This window comes from Rhododendron vialii, chromosome 6a, assembly GCF_030253575.1.
Source record: "Rhododendron vialii isolate Sample 1 chromosome 6a, ASM3025357v1".
NCBI classification, from domain to species: Eukaryota; Viridiplantae; Streptophyta; class Magnoliopsida; order Ericales; family Ericaceae; genus Rhododendron; species Rhododendron vialii.
Window position 1 is genome coordinate 13,981,285 of NC_080562.1, and position 18,441 is coordinate 13,999,725.

Genomic DNA, 18,441 nt, shown 5'->3' on the forward strand with positions numbered 1-18,441 from the left:
CTCTCTCTCTCTCTCTCTCTCTCTCTCTCTCTCTCTCTCTCTCTCGGCCTCCCTCTCCCATCTCTCTCTCTCTCGGCCTCTCTCCCCTCTCCCTCTCTCGGCCTTCTCTCTCTCTCCCCCTCTCTCTCTCTAGTACTATGTGTGTGTGTGTGTATGTATATATATATATATATATATATATATATATATATATATATATATGTGCCTATGTATATGTATAAGTACACTAAAGTACTAATTCTAGGAAAAGAGTAAAGGTTATGGGCTTTCAAGTGACAATACATAAACATGGTTGCTTGGAAGAATAAACTTGTCTTTAGACAAGTCTATGATAGTACCATTTCTAGACATTAGGAAGTCTTATTTCTATTACCCATCGATAATAATTTCCCTACAAATTATTACCCAAAGGTTAAAGAGGAAAATAATGATAAGAAATATTTTTGAAAGTGACCTTCCAATGGAGAGGAAGAATAAAGCTAAGTTTGCTTCTATTGGAAGCTTCTATTGGAAGCAAAATGATGAGATTTAGATTTGACTTGTCAAATCTATATGTACCCCTTGGATTTGGCAAGACTTATTCTATTACTCAAGGGATAAATTTTTCCTATGAACTATTATCCAATGGGTAGAAGGTAAGTATGGTCTTGAAAAGACTAGTCATGGGCATAATGATTACTTATAATGGTCTAAGGTTTAATTAGGGTTAGGAGGGTTCACAAGGTTCAAAGATGGTCAAAAAGGTCCATTTAGGGTTAGAAAATTGTAACTAGGTGAAGTGGTAGTTAGGTTTCTCTAACTAGTTGGTTGGAAGCTAATTCTACTTGCCATGTAGGATTTCTAGTCAAGAATTATAGTTTTAAGATTTTATTTCATTTACTAGGAAAATATACAAGTGCTTCTACAAGCGTACTTGTTTTTAGAAAATGACTAGATTGTCCGGTGCAAAGAGATATAATTTTTTAAGTCTCAAATCTAATTATGACGGATTATTAGAAATTAAAAAAGAATTTTAAATGCAAATCCAAGTAATAAAATTCAAATATTTAACGAAATTTTTATTTACAAAAAATCAGGGTCGTTACAGGAAAAATAAAGAGAGAGAGAGAGAGAGAGAGAGAGAGAGAGAGAGAGAGAGAGAGAGAGAGAGATGAGCACTGTTAAAGCACACCAATCAAATATTAAACGAGCCTAAAACTCGAGCTCGAACTCAAACGAGCCAAACTTTTGCGAGCTGAGCCGAGCTTTGGAGTGTCGAGCTCAACTTGTTTAGTAAACGAGCCAAAAACGCGTGCTTAAGCTCGGCTTGGCTACTAAAGAGTCGAGCCAAGCCACGAGCTGCTCAGCTCGATTTGTTTTTAAAAAGGTTTTTTTTTTTGGTTTTTGAAGGAAACTTTTGGAGTTGACAATAGTCAATTCTTTTTCTTTTTTTTTATCTAGTCAATAGTCAATTCGTTCAAATCATTTTTTACTGGATGCTAAAATTTCAGCAGAATCTCCATTCGATTCAGTAATTTTAGTCTATAGGGGTAATTTGGTAATTTTAGTATATAGGGGTATTATGGTAATTTTAGTATACAAGAGTAAATTGGTCATTTAAATGTATAAAGGTAATATGGTCATTTGAGTGTATATGGGTATTTTAGTCGTTTTAAATTTTAATATATATGTAATTGGGTTGATGGGCGAGTCGGGTTTGATTTCAAATAAATAGGTTGGATTGGGTATGTGTAATACCCCTAATCTTTAATTAAGTTTTAAGTTAATTTTGTGATGTGTTTTGGGCTTAATTTGCTAGCTAAATGAAATTGGAGCATAAGTTGGCATATGGCACACACACACACAATAATTTTTTTTCCTAAGCCTAGCAAAACAAAATAGGGGATTCTACATTCTTCTTCTTTTATTCCTATCACAAACGTAGAGAGAAAGAGAGAGAGAAAGGGAGAGAGAGAAGAGAGGAAAAATTAGGGAAAATCTTGCTTGGCTTGAAATTGAAGATATAATTTGGTAATTCTTACATCTCCTACTTGAATTCATGTTTTGTATGTTGAATTCCATGCTTTAGTAGTTGAATTTCATGTTTAGTTGATGAATCTTGCATATATTAGATGAATTTGGGTTTGGGGAGGAATACCACTGGAATCTCTTGAATTGATGAGTTTAAAGCTTGTTTTGATGTATGAATTTGATGTTCTTGAAGTAGCTCTTCTATATCTATGAGGTTGAGCATGATTAGTGAGGTTTTGATGTGAGTTTGAAGTAGTTTGGAAGGGTTTAAGAGTTGAAAATCGCAGGAAGAACAAGAGGTGATTTTCTGGAAATCTGCTGAATTGAGAAACCTAGAATCTGTCCTGATTTTGGGGAATTTTTTTGAGGCAGTTTCTAAACTCCAAAAATTATGAAATTTTTATTGAGAGTTCCTCTATGAGTCCTTTGTCTATGGTAAAAATTTCGGGATCAGAATGAAAGTATTAAATTCTGTAGAAATTCGTAACCTCGCAGCGCGCAGTTTCGGACTGTGCTGACTGCACAGACACGTGTAGGGGAAACGGCTATAATTTTGAGCTCGAGCGACGAAATAGCAAACCGTTTTCTGATTTTGAAGCTAGACTCATAGAACTAAAAAAATGCATGAAGATTGTGTCTTTGTTATTCCTGTGCAAAGTCAGATTTTGAGCCGAAATTAGAGCTGCAGATTATGTTCGTTTAAAGCTAGCTACGTAAGTTTATAATTTTACCCTAGGATCTTGTGTTCATTAAAAATAGACTTGTATGACATCCTCTAATTATGTTTTTGTTGCCTAATTGTCTTAGGAGGTTCGGGTGATACATGGATACGAGGTGAGTGATTAATATCCGAAACACATGATTTGTTATAAGCTTTTCGCTTCAATGATGTTTTATACTTTGATATGAACTCCATGGCATATCAATGAAAGGTGGATATGTTTTATATCTATTAATGGCATCCTCCCACGTCCCAGCTTGCTAGGGGACACGTGCTAAAAGGCTAGCAAGACATGGCTATTAAATCGGATAACGAAAGACGTCTTAAATTATCCATTACCGGGGACGCCTGGTAGACATGAAATGAATAGAGGATGTGCATTACGATGCTATGTTGCTACGAGAAATGATTCGTTTTTAAATGGTTTTATCATTGTCCATGGAAAGCATGTGAATTGCGTATTAATCATTCATACGAGCTTTGGCTTATGAATTTTTTCCACCTTTCAGGCACCGGGGAATAGAGTGGTAACGTGCAGTCTTCTTTTGGTCGCGCTAAGTAGATGTGGACTTGTAGATAGGGAGTGGTTTTTGGTGATCATTTTTGCATGTAAATATGCACAGCTCTGGGTGGTTTGCAATGTAGAGATCCTTGTAAAGACTTCTAGTTTTGGCATATATAAATAAAATGGGGTTTTGCTTCCACTATTCGTACTTGTGTCCCTTTTAGTCATTTGCTAATGAGATGTTTAACTTTGATATGGCCTTAGTGATCGAATCACGGGCGCTTTGTTGTGACTAGAGCCTTTAGGGGCGGGCTAGGGTCGTGACAGTATGGGTAATTGAGCTCATAACTAATTGGGTCTAAATGGGTCAATGACCCAATAAAGACCTAACCCTCTAATAACTTACCTAATTTGATCCAAACCCGCCCATTTGACATTCCTAATAAATACTAATACGCATACTATAATACTTCATTTCTCATTTTCTTAATACTCTGTCTTGAGAGGTTGTTCTGAATAATTAGCTAGCATGCATCATGTTAATTTTTCATTCCATATGGAACAAAAAATAGTTGATTTGACAATTGGAAATTGGTGAATCTACAAAGGCAATATGGTAAATTTATTTTGCATGCGGTAGAAACTCTAGTAAATTCATTTATGGTACATTTGATTATTGCATATTCAGTTGTTATGATAAAATATGTTATAATTCCTATGAAACCTAGTCATTTGTATTTTCTACTAGCAATTCACTTATTCTAATAAATTCATTATATAATAACTAAAAGAACTTGGCCACTCATGTTTCAGACTAGCGAGTGTAACTATATTCTCTAAATGTATTATGATATATTGGGTTACTGCCATACAATTATCATAGTTAGTATATAATAAATATCACCATAATTTTTTATTAAATTAGTATTTGATAAAAGTTATCATAACTTTTGTATAAGGAAATTTTACATAATTTTTTTTGCTTGATTATTTTTCGTAACATGTAACAACGTTGCAAAAATAGAAGGGCTGAGCTATTTGTAATCACAAGTTTTCTATACGTAGCCTGTTTTAAAATTAATCATTTTCGGACAAAAATGCCCTTACAAAAATGGACAAAAATACCCCTACCAATGAAAGACGCTGTTTTTGGATAGCAAAGGTTAATCCATCCTCTTCCTCCCCTTTCTTCTTCCTAACTTCCTCCCACTCCCACCGTACCATCTCCTCCACCCATCTCCTCCCACCATAGTCACCTCCTTCCCCAACCCATTCCATTTCTCAGGAGTTGTAAACGTGTACCCAATTCTCTGGTTGTTCTTCCGCCGTAGGGAGAACAAGCTTTGTGGCAGTGGGATTTGTGACGGCGACGTCTACAGAGTAGAGTAGATTGTCGGCCGTGACGAGAATTTTTTTATTGGTGCGAAGGTGGGTAATTTGGTGGGGAGACAGTGGACGACGACGATGCCGCCCCAAAACCAGTCCCATCGCGCATTTGTGAAATGCGTTATACGAAGCATTATGTATTCAGAATCTGCGTTTTTTAACGAGAAAAAAGACGTGACGCATCTTCAAGATGCATTATAGAGTGTTCGGATTTTAGAATCTGAATTTTGTAAACATTTTCGGAAGTTAATTTCTGATTTTGGTAGTGATTTTCGGGACTGAATGTCCGATTGGTGTTCATCTTTTTTTTTTTTTGGCAAGTAGTATGTTATTGGTGATGGCGGTGACTGGTGGTAATTGGAGCTGGCTGGCGGTTGTGGTCGTCGGTGCGTGGTGGTGGTGGTGAACAGACGGACAAAGAAGAGGGCAACGGGGAGAGAGGGAGAAGGGCAAAACGGTGGTGGTGGTGGTGACGTTGCCCGTGAGTTCGAAATGGAGGGCAAGGTGGTGGGTTGGTTATGGAGGATTTGTCGGTGGTGGTTATAGAGGATTTGGTGGTGGTACAGGGGACAAGGTTCCATTTTTAGGAGAAAAGTCATTTTTGGGAATGTAGGGACAATTTTAAAAGTTAAGGAAAATTTTTAAGGTTGTAATTAGCAAATTGTTTAAGATTTGTGGGTTAGGCTTTAAATATGCCTCGTATAAAAGATTTGTGGTGTATAAAAGATTTGTGGTTGTAAATAGCTTGGCCCAAATAGAAAACCCAAAAACCTTTCATATGAAACCCGAATGACGTCGATTTAGGGGTACGCACCGAAACTCCACCTTGGCAAAGGCTTCGAACAAAAACCAAAAAAATTTGAGCACTTGGACGACGAGATGGGAATGGGTGCAGAGGAGGAAAATGGAGAAGCAAACCAGAGATCAGGGCCCAACCCCACCCCTAATCCCTTGACGCAGGCCCAGTTTCTCTCCTGGAAACGCCACAAGGTTCTCTCTCTCTCTCTCTCTCTCTCTCTCTCTCTCTCAATTGTTCTAGGGTTTTTTTTTTTCATCCGGTAAATGAGCTTTGCTAGGAACTCTCGACTTTTACTCGGTTTCCATACATTAAAGCTCTGTAATAGCCTTCAATTGGACGAATTCTTGTGCGAATCGGAGTTTATTTTGTTGTGTTTCTAATGTTTTAGTTATATCTCTGTTAAAGTTAGATAGGAGGAAACCTGAAAGCAAGAGAACCAGTAGTTTGCTAATCAAAGCTGGTAGACTAGTTGATGGTGCTTATCATGTGGTTGCGATACAGAGCTTAAGTAAATAAAACATTAACACTGGACGTATTATGTTCAATCAGGTTAGCAAATCAAGGTGTATGAATCCGAAGAAAATCAATTTGAAAAATTCAAACAAACAACCCATTGTGGATTTCGTGGTTGTTTACTTGAACAAACGTCCACATACACACGCACGCACTTATAAACTAAATAACTCATGAAGTTTTGGATTCTAAGAAAATTTCCAAACATATAAGATCTGATTGTATGATAGTTGTTAGGTCAAAGAATCAAACCACATATTACTATGGCCTACAACCCTATGTAGGTATTTGTCAAAACTCATCACATAAATAGACCATATTTTGACTATTGCAAGATCACAACTCTCAAGATTTGAAGCAACATTGGTATCTGGCATTAGCGGCGGTGCAGCTGATCACCCTAAATATACTTCTTTATCAAATTTTACTAATAGTAGTTTAAATGTAAGTTTTACTTCAACGCTGCGTTTACATGTTATGAACACCCATGAGTGAAGGTAAACTGTAGTTGAACACCTAATATACTAGTCCAAACAAAGCCCACGCTCATGAACACCTATTTGCCACATTTTTCTCAAAATAATATTAGCAGATTCATGCGCCGGTTTAGTCTTGCTTGGCACAATATGTGAAAACTTGTCGAGGACAATTGTAAATTTTATGTATTTATATATTTTCCGATCACACTATTTGTAATAGCATATATGATTTTGTGTAGGTAAAAACTAAAGTTGCTAGAGTTAAGGTACATCTTGAACTTCCTTTTTTAAATTTCTGCAGCTGCACAAGTCTGGCATGCCCCCTATGGGTATGTGTCTTAAGTGTAGGATTCATCCAATTCACATCTCATATAAACGACCCCGGCACAATATATTTGGACTTCTAATAAATATTCAATTTTCTAAGGTGAACTGTGCTTACAAAGTGCCATAGATCATTGCATCCATACTATGAGATGGGTGTTTTATTCATAGATCTACAGTGAACTTGAGACCTGTTATATATATTTTATCAATAATTCTATTGGCACACACACAATCATACAAACTCACTCACATCAAGCATGGGCCCCACACACAGAGGGGCCCATGCTTGATGTGAGTGAGTTTGTGTGATTATGTGTAAGTAGCATAATTGATATTTTATTGGAGTCCATGTCCAACTATAAATTTCTGACTCTTTTGCCATATCCTTACTCATGTGAGTTCATGTAACATAGATGGTAACTTCGTCCCTGGTCGCTTCAAGGGAAAGAATTAGAAGACAAGTGTCCAACTCAGAGATTTCAGACACATTCTTTTTTAAAATCCATACTCAAGTTGTTGAGTGTCCCAGGAATCTAGCATTTGGAAGATTCCATATAAGATGGAAGATAAGTATGCGCCTGGGCACTTTAAGGCAAAAAATAAGAATGACATTGGAGGTAAGTTTCAATTTCCTGCTGTCTGAGCACTTTAGGAGACCAATCAGGAACTCGGGAATAAAACTAGGATGAAGAAATTATATTTATAGAAGTGGAGTTTCAATCCATGATGGGTATATTCGACTTTTCCTACCTGTACTCCATGAACAATAGGAGGTCCTACATTTTGCTCTTCTCAGTTGCACTTGCGTAGCCAAGCAAAGTATGCTATATATGTGCTTTATTATTTTCATTGAGTTCTCATAAATGTATAAGAAAGTTTATTGGAGTGATGTGAGATTTGTTGCTTTACGGAGAAGCTAGTGATCAAGTTTCAATGTTTCATAGATGTTATAAGGGAGCCTTAGCCAAAAATCCCTCGTATTTACATTTTTTGAGCTTAAGGACAAACATCTTTTGCAATCAAATATAAGGACAAATGTGCCTATGAAAGTGCCTAGAATCCTAGGGTACCCTATGAAAGTGCCTAAAACCCTAGGGTATCCTATGAAAAGTGCCTAAACAACTAAAACCCTATAATAGGAAAGTGCATCCTAAAACCCTATGAAAGTGCCTAAACATGTTTTGGCCTTATAGCTAAAAAGCTCAAAAAGTTGAAGGACCCCCAATGAAAACTATTTTGCTGGCGTTCTTCCCCTAAATGAAAACTATTTTACCGTCCTTATGGCTAATTTTCCCATGTTATAACCAGTTGTCATATGTGTTGTGTGTAGGATGCTGAGGCATCAGCTAGAAAAGCTGAAGCTGCAAGGAAACGTGCGGAGGACATAGCTGCAGGGGTAGTGCAGATGAATGGCAGGGAGCTTTTCTTGCATGAGCCTTCAGTGTTCGACAATAGTCTATATTGAGGTTTGCTTTTCCAGGATGCATTTTGCTTACCAGATTTTAATGTTGGTACTAAACATTTATTTTCATTCGCATTCATCCTGATTGATGTCTACTAGATTGGGTGGAATGTTATACTCAATCTTTTTTCCTTTCTTGCTGCTTTGCGGTAAAGAAAATTTTGTGTGCCGTGCTCTATGATATTTGAGGATGTGTTATTGAAACTTCTGTAAAGTGTCTTACCTTCGTATAGTATATCTTAAATGGTCCTTTTCAGTATATTTAGGAAGATTAATAGTAAATTCTGTTTTTTTAAATCAAATCATTATTGGTCACTTCCCATTTTCTCCTCTTCTTCTTTGGAAAGTCACATCCGGGATGGAGCTAAGTGTTAGGGTGGGGAGGCCCGGGCCTCCCGCCCTCCCCCAACCTTGCGAGAATCACCCTATATAGTATAAAATGTACATTAAATTTCCATACTGTACTATATCATTCTCTCCAAAATTTTAAGAATAAAATGTGGCTATGTAGTGGAAAACAATTGTTCCTTTGAAGCGTATATATGTGTTTTGCCAAGTAGGAAACCTGATTATTTCCTTAAATTTAAAAAGACTGGCATCATCACCACGAAAATCACAAAGTTAAAGATTTGTTACGGCCTGAAAACTTTTCTTGAAAAGAAGCTGTAAAATCCCAAGCTTCTTATTTTTAATTGACAGGTTATAACAGCAAACATTCTATTGTAATGGACCAAACCTTGACTTTTTCTATGTACATAACTTTAGAATACAACCACCGGCTGTTTGGTTTTCCTCTTTCCTTTTTTCTTGCATCCACTCAGACAATTCTCACAAGACTACGACCTTTAACTTGTACCTCCTGAAAAATGCCGCCTCAGTTTGTTATTTATCAGATGTTCAAATCGTTTAGTACCTCATCATTTGTCAATTTGCCAGATTAATCCTGGGGAGAAGGCAACTTGTAACCAAGTTCACCTTCATAATTACTGGCTTTGCTATCTGACTTCTCACCGGAGGTGCTTGATGCATACTCTCTGAGATCATGTGGCATAAAGGCTGCAATGCCTGGCTCCTCCATCCCCTGTTGTGGGAAAATAATTGAACCTTTCCGCACGAAATAAACGAGAAGTGCATATGTTTTATGTACTTATCAACATGTCCAACTGAATTAAATCCTGGATGAACACTTTATTTTTCCAGTTAACGTATGATGAATGGGATTATGTGTGTGTGTGTGTGAAAACGTAGGATGAAAATAACGCCCAGATAAGAAACTAGAAACCTGAATTGGAGAAAATAGGTGGCACTCCGCCATGCCTTGTAGATCCATATTTGAGCTTGTCCCTTGCAACATTGGGTCATAAACTGCTGATGGAATTTCCCTGCAACAGAAATACAATTTCACATCTGACGGAACAAACGTCTAATTTTGAAGTTCAATCCAAATGCAAACTCTATTTTTGCTGCTGCTACGAATACCTGAGTGGAATGAAAGGAACAGACGACTTGAACATCTGGGGATTGTTCTCAAAGTACGTTGGCATCTGCTGCTGCTGCTGCATTCGTGTAGTGCAATCCAGTCAAATGTTTTACAAATATCTACATTATAGCGACTTCTGAAAAACGCCATTGTATGCGGCTGAGGGAGGCATTGGGCAGGGGATCTGAAAAGCACTTATTCTACAACACCGTACTGAACAACACCGTACTGCTGAGAATAGATAAGAGATAGGGAAATAGATTGCCAAAGGTTTTTGGATCCTCTCTATAAAGCAATTGATATCTGATCAATGTGATCTTTAGCATGGTTTTAACAAGCTCTAGAAAGCTACTTTGTTTATATCACCAGTTACTCTCTCTTTGTTCCTAATTGATAGTCCATTATTCTTTTTTTGGGTTGTTCCAAAATGTTGATCCCTTTCTAAAAAAGTATAGATTTGATGGTTTTCCAAAAGTATCTAGCAAACGTAAACAATACTGTAAATATAAAGTTTTTTGCACATAAATTTAAAAAGTTGAAATTCTCAAGGGGGACTAACAACTAGGAATGGAGGGAGTATCATCAAAGTGAGCACGAAAATGGCCCACAAATTGCCTTAAATAATCCGTTATCGGATCCCTTTTTTGGGACTCGAAATCCCACACCATTTTATATTATGAAAGGAAGTTCAGGTAATTTACCTGCAGACAAGATGGAGTATGAGAAGAGGATGCATAGTTGTTTAGCAAACATTCCTGCATTATAACAAAAAGGAAAGATTGAAAAGAATCAACAAATTGGTTACATCCAAATAGCTTTCGGTATATTAGCCTTGCATCCACTGACCTTTCGCTCTGTGACAGTGGACAATATGTCTTCAATTTGTTTTTGGCATGACTCAAGCTCCTCCAAAGAGTTCATACTTGATGTATCAGGTTCAAACATACTGGTTATAGAATTTCAGGAAGACAAAAAAAATCACTTACTTGTGGCTATGATGCCTTACACGTACACAAATTCGGCTGAACACAAAATTCACTATGCCATTTTATCTTCGGACCGGATCAGATGACCTGTCTCAAAACTCTTTTTAATTGTACGATGTATTTTCAATCTTAAATGGTACTGTAATAATCACTTTCTGCAATATGTGTACGTGGTTGACTAAATGAATCCAATTTAATTTCTCTAGAAGGCATTTTAGTAGAAAAAATTAAGAACCTTAATTGCTCTTCGGCTGTCTCAAGTTGTTGGTTTAACCAACCTATTTCCTGGACAATTTCCTGAAATGTGAGGATTAATCAGACTTAGAATAATCCTTGATTGAGACCATAGATAAGTTATCCAGGTGGCAAAAGAATTATCTTACCTCGACCCGCAATTTTGTGACTCCTTGAGTACTGGTTAGAAATTAAGCATGATTATAGTATATGCATGTAGGCAATGAAAAAGAAGTCATTACAAACAATTTGTTGTAAATGAGAAGTTAGTTAAATAAATTCAGAAGACTCCCACTTAGAGCAAGTCCATCTTATAGCCATATGTCTTGCTATTGCCGTAATTTCACAAATGAGATGAGTTTTATCCAATAATTTTAATTTGAGATTGTGCCAAAATGGCACCTAACTGTACGGTAACATTATTATTATTATTATTATTATTATTATTATTTGGGCTTTGTGCTAGCCAAAAAATGATGACTTTGGCAATCTTAATTTTTGCAACAAGCTAGGATGGACTTGCAATTAGAAGGAAGGAACAGGGATCGAGCTAGGATTATGCATGTACACCGTACATACATACATACATGCATACATGGATTTGGAATTGGAATTTAATTAAAACAAAATATATGGGAAATTAAGAGAAATTGAAAGGAAAGGAATGAAAAATAAAGTGGGGAGAGGATCCGAGATAGCTAGACGTACTACGTACTTTGTCTTTGTATGTTGAAGGGCAACTTCATTTTCAGTCTTGAGCTGGTTGAGGGTGCGGCCCAAACACTGCATATATGCGTTCATATAATTACTTTATTGCGTTATGAGTTCATATAATTACTTTATTGCGTTAACAAGCTGATGATATAAAAGGATCATCATCAACAGATTAACTCCTGGATTAGGGCGAAATGAAGCGAAATGAGGCGAAACCCCCAAACCCTAGCCACCGGCCCAAAACCTAGCCGTCAATTGCCGGCCCTGTCTCCGGCGAACCTCGCTGGTGCTTCTTATCCATATCCGTTCGCCCAATCTTTCCCATCTCCGTTCGTTTTCGCCTTTGTCCTTCATCCAGTGCCATTTCCTCTGCCGTCTTCTGGGCTCTGTGTAGTCCTCGGGTTGAATACCCTGATCTGCTCTGGGCCGCTCATCCGTCGATAAGTGGTATTCTCCCTATTCGGTATTTGTATGCTTTATACCGTGCGGCCATGGCTGTTCGGAGCCATAACGAGGGAGGATGGGTCCCTGTGATTAACAAGCAGAGGAATAAGAATGGGGAGTTAGGAAGTAAAAATCAACCTTTGTTCACTCTTTTCATTGACAACTTGCCCGAGGGGGTTGATCAAGGTTGGCTCAGGAAAACTTTCAATAATTATGGTGTTGTCAAAGATGCTTTCATTCCCTATAAACGGAGCAAAAGAACTGGTTCCAAATTTGGGTTTGTTAGATATGATTGTCACGTTTCAGCAGGGATTGCAATTTCAAAATCCAATGGGTTGTGGGTTAGTGATAAGAAGCTTTTTGTCAAAGAAGCTTCTTTTGGACAGTATATGACCAAATCAGCTTTGAAGGTTCCCATATTTCATCATCCTGATGTGGAAACAAGTTCGCAAGGGATTCGTGGGAATCATGGTACTCACTTTGACATACGAAAAAATGGTCATAAGATCTTCAATCAAGGAATATCTTTTGCCCAAATTGTATCAGGTGAAATTAACAAAGGCGGTGGTGTTGAAAAGGAGTCAGAGAAGGGGTTGAAAAGTAGTGATCAAATGTGTCGAAGGATATCTTTAAATTCTGCTGGAAATGGGTGGCTTTACCGCAGCGCAGTGGCAAAACTACGCAAGTTAATTTCAATCAATGATTTAAAGGTCCAGATGGCAGGGATGGGATTAGACAATATTGATATTAAGGCGCTTGGTGGTAGGTCTGTGATTTTAACTTGTTCATCCGGAGAGGAAATGGAGAAATTAATTAAAGAAAATTGTCTGCAAAGGTGGTTCTCTGAATCTAAACCATGGGATGGACAAGCGGCATGCGCTGAAAGATTTGTATGGTTATGTTGCTATGGAATGCCTCTCAATGGATGGAGCAACAATTCCTTCAAATCCATTGGAGAATTATGGGGTTCTTTCATATCTACGGATGAATCGACGATGAAGATGTCATCTTTTGCGGAGGCTAAGATTTTAATCGCCACTAATATTTTCAAGGAAATTAATGAATGGATTATCGTTGAGGTTGGAGAAAAGAGTTACAAAGTTAAGGTGATGGAAGATTCATGCGACCAACCACATGAAGCGGAGAAACAAATTCCCAGATTAAGTTTGCATTCTACCTCGCACTCAGAAGATGAATCAAAGGAAGAGGAAGAGGAGGAGGAGGAGGATGATGAAATGGATACTCCGGTGTCTGAAAATGATACTAATGGAACCTCTTCGGTTGCGGAGCTGATCGTAGGACAAGGGAGTGAAACCCACTGATTCTAAGCCCAAGGAGACTAATCTTGAAGGGGATAATCAGTTAGTGGCCTTCTCTGAACCTGTTGAGGCCGAAATTAATACTAAGGATACATCCCAATCTTTGGCTGATGGAACTATTATTGCAAGGGATAATTTTCCTTGCTTAGAAGATGGACCTTTGGATATTGGCACAGTTACAGAGCGAGCAGAACTTGATGAAGGCTTTTATAATCTTTCGGAAGTAGGTTTTTTGAATGACAAGGATGTTGAAGGCCTACAGTTAGTTGTTGATCTCAATCCAATTGAGGTGACTAAGGATACGGAGAAAGGAAAATGGAAGCAGAAGTCGATAGAGAACATGCTAGGCATTCCTAAATCCAAGAAGAAAGGTGGAAAAAAGAAGCAAAGTTGCGCTCTGATTAGATCAGCTGTTGCCGCTGCTGCTTTACCAATCTCTTCTGTAGGCATCAACATGACTCATCTAAACGAGGCTCAGGCCGTTTGGTCCCTTAACAAGATTATGGGCCTTAGCTATTCGGGGGACGAGAAGGATCTCACTCGACGATTAGCGATTATGGAAGCTGAAGATGAGGAAAGGGCTAAAGCGCATGATCTCCAACATAAGGATTGACTCTTAGGTGTCGTTTCGGGTGTTGTCTTGATGTTTTGGCTTGGGTGTGCCCCTTTTGGGTTTAGCTTTGGGTTTTGGGTGTTTTCTTTGTTGGTTTCTTACCAACTTTGGTGTGTTATCGTTTTCCCTTGGAGTCCTTGTTGGCTTGTGATTGTTGGAGTTGTTGTTTCCCCTTGTGGGTTTTCTCTTGCTCCAGCTTGAAGCTGTCTAGGTTCCTTTTAATCTTTGTAATTTGTTTCCAAAGATTAATAAATTTTTCGCCTTTCAAAAAAAAAAAAAAAGCTGATGATATATATATACACACACACACATACTGTAGAATATACCTTAAAAATGTAAGCTAAAAAATGGAAACTCAAACACTATATAATGAAATACTACTTGAGTAAATACCGTTAATTAATTTGTATGCTAAAATGTTGTACTGTTATTTATATTGGTTCCATTTGTTATACGTTAAATTTTGAGATTATGATTATTTACTTAAATATTTTAAAATAAGATGCAGATATATTTGGTGTAGAATAGAAGCTCAAACTATTTGATTAAATACACTGTAAAATAGCTTATTTTCAATCAAATGGCTAAGTTGACCTTAATAATTTTATAGAAGCACTCTTACTTAAGTTTTTTTGTTTTACAACTCCAAAAAAAAAAAAAAATTATGAATTGAAGCTGAAAATAATCTCACTTTTTACTGAATAAGCTAGAAAAGTTAAATAAGTGATTATCCACAATAGATATCAACAACAACCATTCATCTACCCTTTTTTTTCAAGCAAATATAAGCTTCATAATAGTAAACGGGGCCATTACCTCGCTAATTTCAAGCGTATCACTAGAGCTGCAAAGAAGAAAATACAAAAATAAAGTTAGTACATAAGAATCCACATACTAATGATGTATTTTCTTTTTGGGTAGGGATGATAAATTAATGGGCCGACCAGTTGAGTGTTTAAGCTTAGAAAAAAAAAACTTGTCAATCTCTATAAATATGTTGAAATTAATTGAACGTGTTTATGATGAGCCGATCTCGAGTAGATTGAATTTGTTATATATCATAAGCTGAACAAGTTCAGTAGTAGCTTGTTCAAGTTTCATTTGAAAACTTAACGGGTAAAACAAAATGTTAGATAATTTAATAAATTGATCTCAATGGGCTTTTTCAGCCAGGAAACACAATGAATTAGAACTCAGGTAGCTTGATTAATTTGTTGATATATCAGACTTATTTTTGGGTGGTAGCTGATCAAAAAAATGAGTGCTATCTAGTCCCAGTAAATAAGAGTAATAGGATGAAAGATTGGGTACGTACTCTCCTCTGTCTCTGCTTGGGGAAGATATGCCACTGCACGGAAAAGGAAAAGAAAGGAGTCCGCGCGAAAAGGAAATGAGGAGGACACACACACACACACAAAAAAAAAAGAAAAAGCAAAAAAGGAGGAGGACAAGAAGAAGACACTTAATTTATTAACTCAAAGAAACTGTTTATTATATTAAGTACTAGTATGTAAATATGGTTAAATAAGTGCATAAATACCTCACTCTTTCTTGGTCAGAAAGATTTATGAAACGATGAAACACGTGTTCGATCCTAAATCCAAATATGAAGAAATGAGTTCTGTCCAGTACTAGCTACTAGTACTATTAAAACAAATTAAGAAGCAATGGAAAAGCTACTTCTAGACTTCTAGTATAGTGTTGTACGCGGAGAGAGAGAGAGAGAGAGAGAGAGAGAGAGAGAGAATTTGGCAAACAAAAATCAAGTTAAGATCGAGGCACAAACGAACAAGCAACACATGCAAATTTGTTTAGATTGCCTGATCAATACATGCATCAAAACAAATAGCACTCAGTTGCATGTGTGAAAAAAGAGATCACAAAAATTCAGCATTAATATATGCACCATTGAATTAGTGAGTGGCAATTAAACCATTTAGATCTCCACCAATGAATTATTAGTAAGTGGCAGACCATTTCTCTCTCCATATATATATATATGGAAAAAAATTGAAATGGTCCCTGTAGTTAAGTGTTTGTGTCAATTCGGTCTCTGCAATTTTAATTGGCTAGATTTACACTCCGTACTTTCCATTTTATTCCAACTTGGTCCAATTACTAACTGCCATTAGCCTTTTTAATGCCAAACACAAATGGGTTCCTTTTATGGGGTTCAAACAGTAATTTTTTCATTCTCCTCTTGCCCTATTATACCTCTGAACCAAAAAACAGCTCATTCTTCCATTCCTAATGTTAATTACTGGTATTAAGTTTGGATTTTGGATTTTGGTAATGAGCAAAATTTGGTTATAGTTTTCTACAAAAAAAAGTTGCCCTCCAATTCAACATTTTTATGATCAGCCATGAGGCAACATAACTACTGGTATAAATACTAAGATGCCTTATTTTTCTACATACCCATTTTTTTGAACTTAACTTAAATTTGAAAATTGTATTTATTTGATTTTATCGCATTTGTTAGTTTTGCGCCAAACTTTTGTGGGTTATTGATTTGCCTCGACGAGAGAAATCGGAAATTTTATTTTTTTTTTACTTTTACCCAAGTATTTTGAGAAATAACCATTTTTTAGCAAAAAAAAAAAAAAGACATTTTGACGCTGAAAAGTGGTTATTTCTCAAAATACTTTGGTAAAAAGTAAAAAAAAAAAATACTTTTCCGATTCCTTTCGTCGAGACGAATCAATAACCCATAAAAGTTGGCGCAAAACTAACAAATGCGAAAATAATTCAATTAAGGACAAATTTTAGATTTAAGTTTAGTTCGAAAGAACGCAACCTCAAATGCATATAGAACCATGTCCAAACCCCTTTTCTTTCTTTTTTTTCTGTTTTCTGCTTGATCGTGTAAGTTTTCTATGCTTACTTCGATTAAGCCCCTCGATGTAACCTTCGAGCCTTAATATAATTGTTTCATTTGCCGATCAAAAAAAAAAAAATGGTCACAACATAATACAGATCCAAAAGTCACAACATGATAAAGAAACCATATCTAAAAGTCAGAATATTACATAAACTCAATTTCAAATTTAGCAAGTCATAACCTAATATATAGACATAACAAACCACTCAACCTTACATTAAACTTAACTTAGCAACACAAGTGGTTACAAAAAATAGTGCTCTGTCATTCCATTCATTTTCCTACACTTGGCCCATGCACTGATTCCTAATTAGGGATGTTGAAGTTTCAGTAGTTCCACAGAGGGAAATGGGAGAATTACTGTTTTAACCACAAAAAAGGGGGGCCAATTCGCGTTTGGTGTAAAAAAGGCTAACGGTAGTTAGTAATTGGACCAAGTTGGAGCAAAAGGGAAAGCACATAGTGTAAATCGAGCCAATTAAAACTACGGGAACTAAGTTGACACAAACACTTAACTACAGGGATCATTTCGGATTTTTTTTCCCTATAATTTTTCTTAAATTACGCTTGAGTTTTTGCATGAATGACGGACAGCTACAGTCACATGCCATTCCAGAAAATTCTTCAATCTTTCAATTGGCCATATACACGACGAATCAAAACAGAAAAATGAAAAAAAGAAGAAGGTCAAACGGAATTCTAACTTAACACAATTCTCTCTTATCAAAACCAATAGAAGCTGGATCATATTTTAAGTTATTAACTAATTGATCAATTTAACAAAGATTTCTAAAAGTCTACATCGAATTGTCTTTAACTAAAATAATGAATCATTCCAATTAATTAAGTGCACAACTCTTGAACTCATACAGAACGACATTAAATGTAAGAAATATCGTATAAAGACAATGCAAGCAAACGATTCCCATACATTGGTCAACATTAAATCCTCCTCCAATAAAATTATAATTGAATCATATATGTTGGACGACGTACTATCGAAGTCAAGATATATTATAAGAATACAAAAATATCGAATATAAAGTCAACACATGCAAACCATTCACATGCACATGTAAAAAATGTAACGATATCACCTTGTTTTGCTAGAGAAATGAGTAAGGCTGCCAGAAGGAGAGAACATGATGAGAGCGAGATCAATGTCACAAAGTACGGAAATCTCGTAGGCCTTCTTGATGTGCCCATTCCTTCGCTTCGAAAACGTGACTTGTAGATTTGTGTTGTTTTCTATCCGCTTCATTTTCAATTTCACTCAGCCCATTTTAATCTTCCCTACACGTCTATGCCTATACAAACCAAATAAAATGAGTTTGAAAATGATATTTTCTTGTCTGCAGATAGGGAAATTAAAATGCTATGGGAAGAAATACGTATAAACTGAAGATCCTTCAAAAAGGTATGAGGAGGGAGAGAGAGAGAGAGAGAGAGAGAGAGAGAGAGAGAGAGGGGAGGGGGGAGGAAACAAATGGGGTTTCATTGGATCCGCCCAAACGGTGCAATTGGTTTGATTGGGTTCTCAGCTGGATCATACAGTAGTAGTTTTTGAA

The 18,441-nt window shown here is 36.6% G+C and overlaps 3 protein-coding genes across 7 annotated transcripts; 1 reads left to right on the forward strand and 2 right to left on the reverse strand.

Annotated features, from left to right (window-relative positions):
* Nucleotides 1-4,979: 4,979 nt before the first annotated feature.
* On the forward strand, nt 4,980-10,834 carry LOC131329532 (uncharacterized). Of its 5 annotated transcripts, XM_058362702.1 has the most exons (5): nt 4,980-5,612; nt 6,653-6,679; nt 7,270-7,357; nt 8,071-8,206; nt 10,546-10,834. In XM_058362702.1, exons 1-4 carry the CDS (start codon nt 5,502-5,504, stop codon nt 8,076-8,078), a joined length of 234 nt encoding a protein of 77 aa, XP_058218685.1. In that variant the 5' UTR covers nt 4,980-5,501; the 3' UTR covers nt 8,079-8,206; nt 10,546-10,834. The 5 variants fall into 5 exon arrangements, with proteins under 5 accessions (XP_058218685.1, XP_058218682.1, XP_058218684.1 ...); XM_058362701.1 differs by lacking the exons at nt 6,653-6,679; nt 7,270-7,357; nt 10,546-10,834 and adding an exon at nt 9,594-10,093 and having other exon boundaries at nt 5,410-5,612; XM_058362700.1 differs by lacking the exons at nt 6,653-6,679; nt 7,270-7,357; nt 10,546-10,834 and adding an exon at nt 9,139-9,413 and having other exon boundaries at nt 5,410-5,612.
* Nucleotides 9,015-9,812, reverse strand: LOC131329533 (agamous-like MADS-box protein AGL104). Its single transcript, XM_058362703.1, has 3 exons — nt 9,682-9,812; nt 9,485-9,584; nt 9,015-9,283 (listed from the first exon to the last, which is right to left on the reverse strand). Exons 1-3 carry the CDS (start codon nt 9,762-9,764, stop codon nt 9,140-9,142), a joined length of 327 nt encoding a protein of 108 aa, XP_058218686.1. The 5' UTR covers nt 9,765-9,812; the 3' UTR covers nt 9,015-9,139.
* LOC131329531 (agamous-like MADS-box protein AGL66) lies at nt 9,900-18,278 on the reverse strand. The gene is made up of 9 exons (XM_058362697.1): nt 17,971-18,278; nt 15,533-15,586; nt 15,308-15,340; nt 14,809-14,836; nt 11,618-11,685; nt 11,052-11,082; nt 10,904-10,965; nt 10,529-10,628; nt 9,900-10,437 (listed from the first exon to the last, which is right to left on the reverse strand). Exons 1-9 carry the CDS (start codon nt 18,132-18,134, stop codon nt 10,357-10,359), a joined length of 621 nt encoding a protein of 206 aa, XP_058218680.1. The 5' UTR covers nt 18,135-18,278; the 3' UTR covers nt 9,900-10,356.
* Between the last annotated feature and the right edge of the window lie 163 nt (nt 18,279-18,441).

Coding starts and splice junctions, on each gene's coding strand:
- LOC131329532 (XM_058362698.1), top strand. CDS start 7,154: ATGGTAACTTCGTCCCTGGTCGCTTCAAGGGAAAGAATTAGAAGACAA. Junction 7,358..8,070: donor AAATAAGAATGACATTGGAG/GTAAGTTTCAAT, acceptor TGTTGTGTGTAG/GATGCTGAGGCATCAGCTAG.
- LOC131329533 (XM_058362703.1), bottom strand. CDS start 9,764: ATGCAGCAGCAGCAGCAGATGCCAACGTACTTTGAGAACAATCCCCAG. Junction 9,585..9,681: donor GTTCCTTTCATTCCACTCAG/GTATTCGTAGCA, acceptor TTTCTGTTGCAG/GGAAATTCCATCAGCAGTTT. Junction 9,284..9,484: donor ACCTATTTTCTCCAATTCAG/GTTTCTAGTTTC, acceptor TTCCCACAACAG/GGGATGGAGGAGCCAGGCAT.
- LOC131329531 (XM_058362697.1), bottom strand. CDS start 18,134: ATGAAGCGGATAGAAAACAACACAAATCTACAAGTCACGTTTTCGAAG. Junction 11,686..14,808: donor ATACGCTTGAAATTAGCGAG/GTAATGGCCCCG, acceptor GCATATATGCAG/TGTTTGGGCCGCACCCTCAA. Junction 10,966..11,051: donor TCACAAAATTGCGGGTCGAG/GTAAGATAATTC, acceptor CTCACATTTCAG/GAAATTGTCCAGGAAATAGG.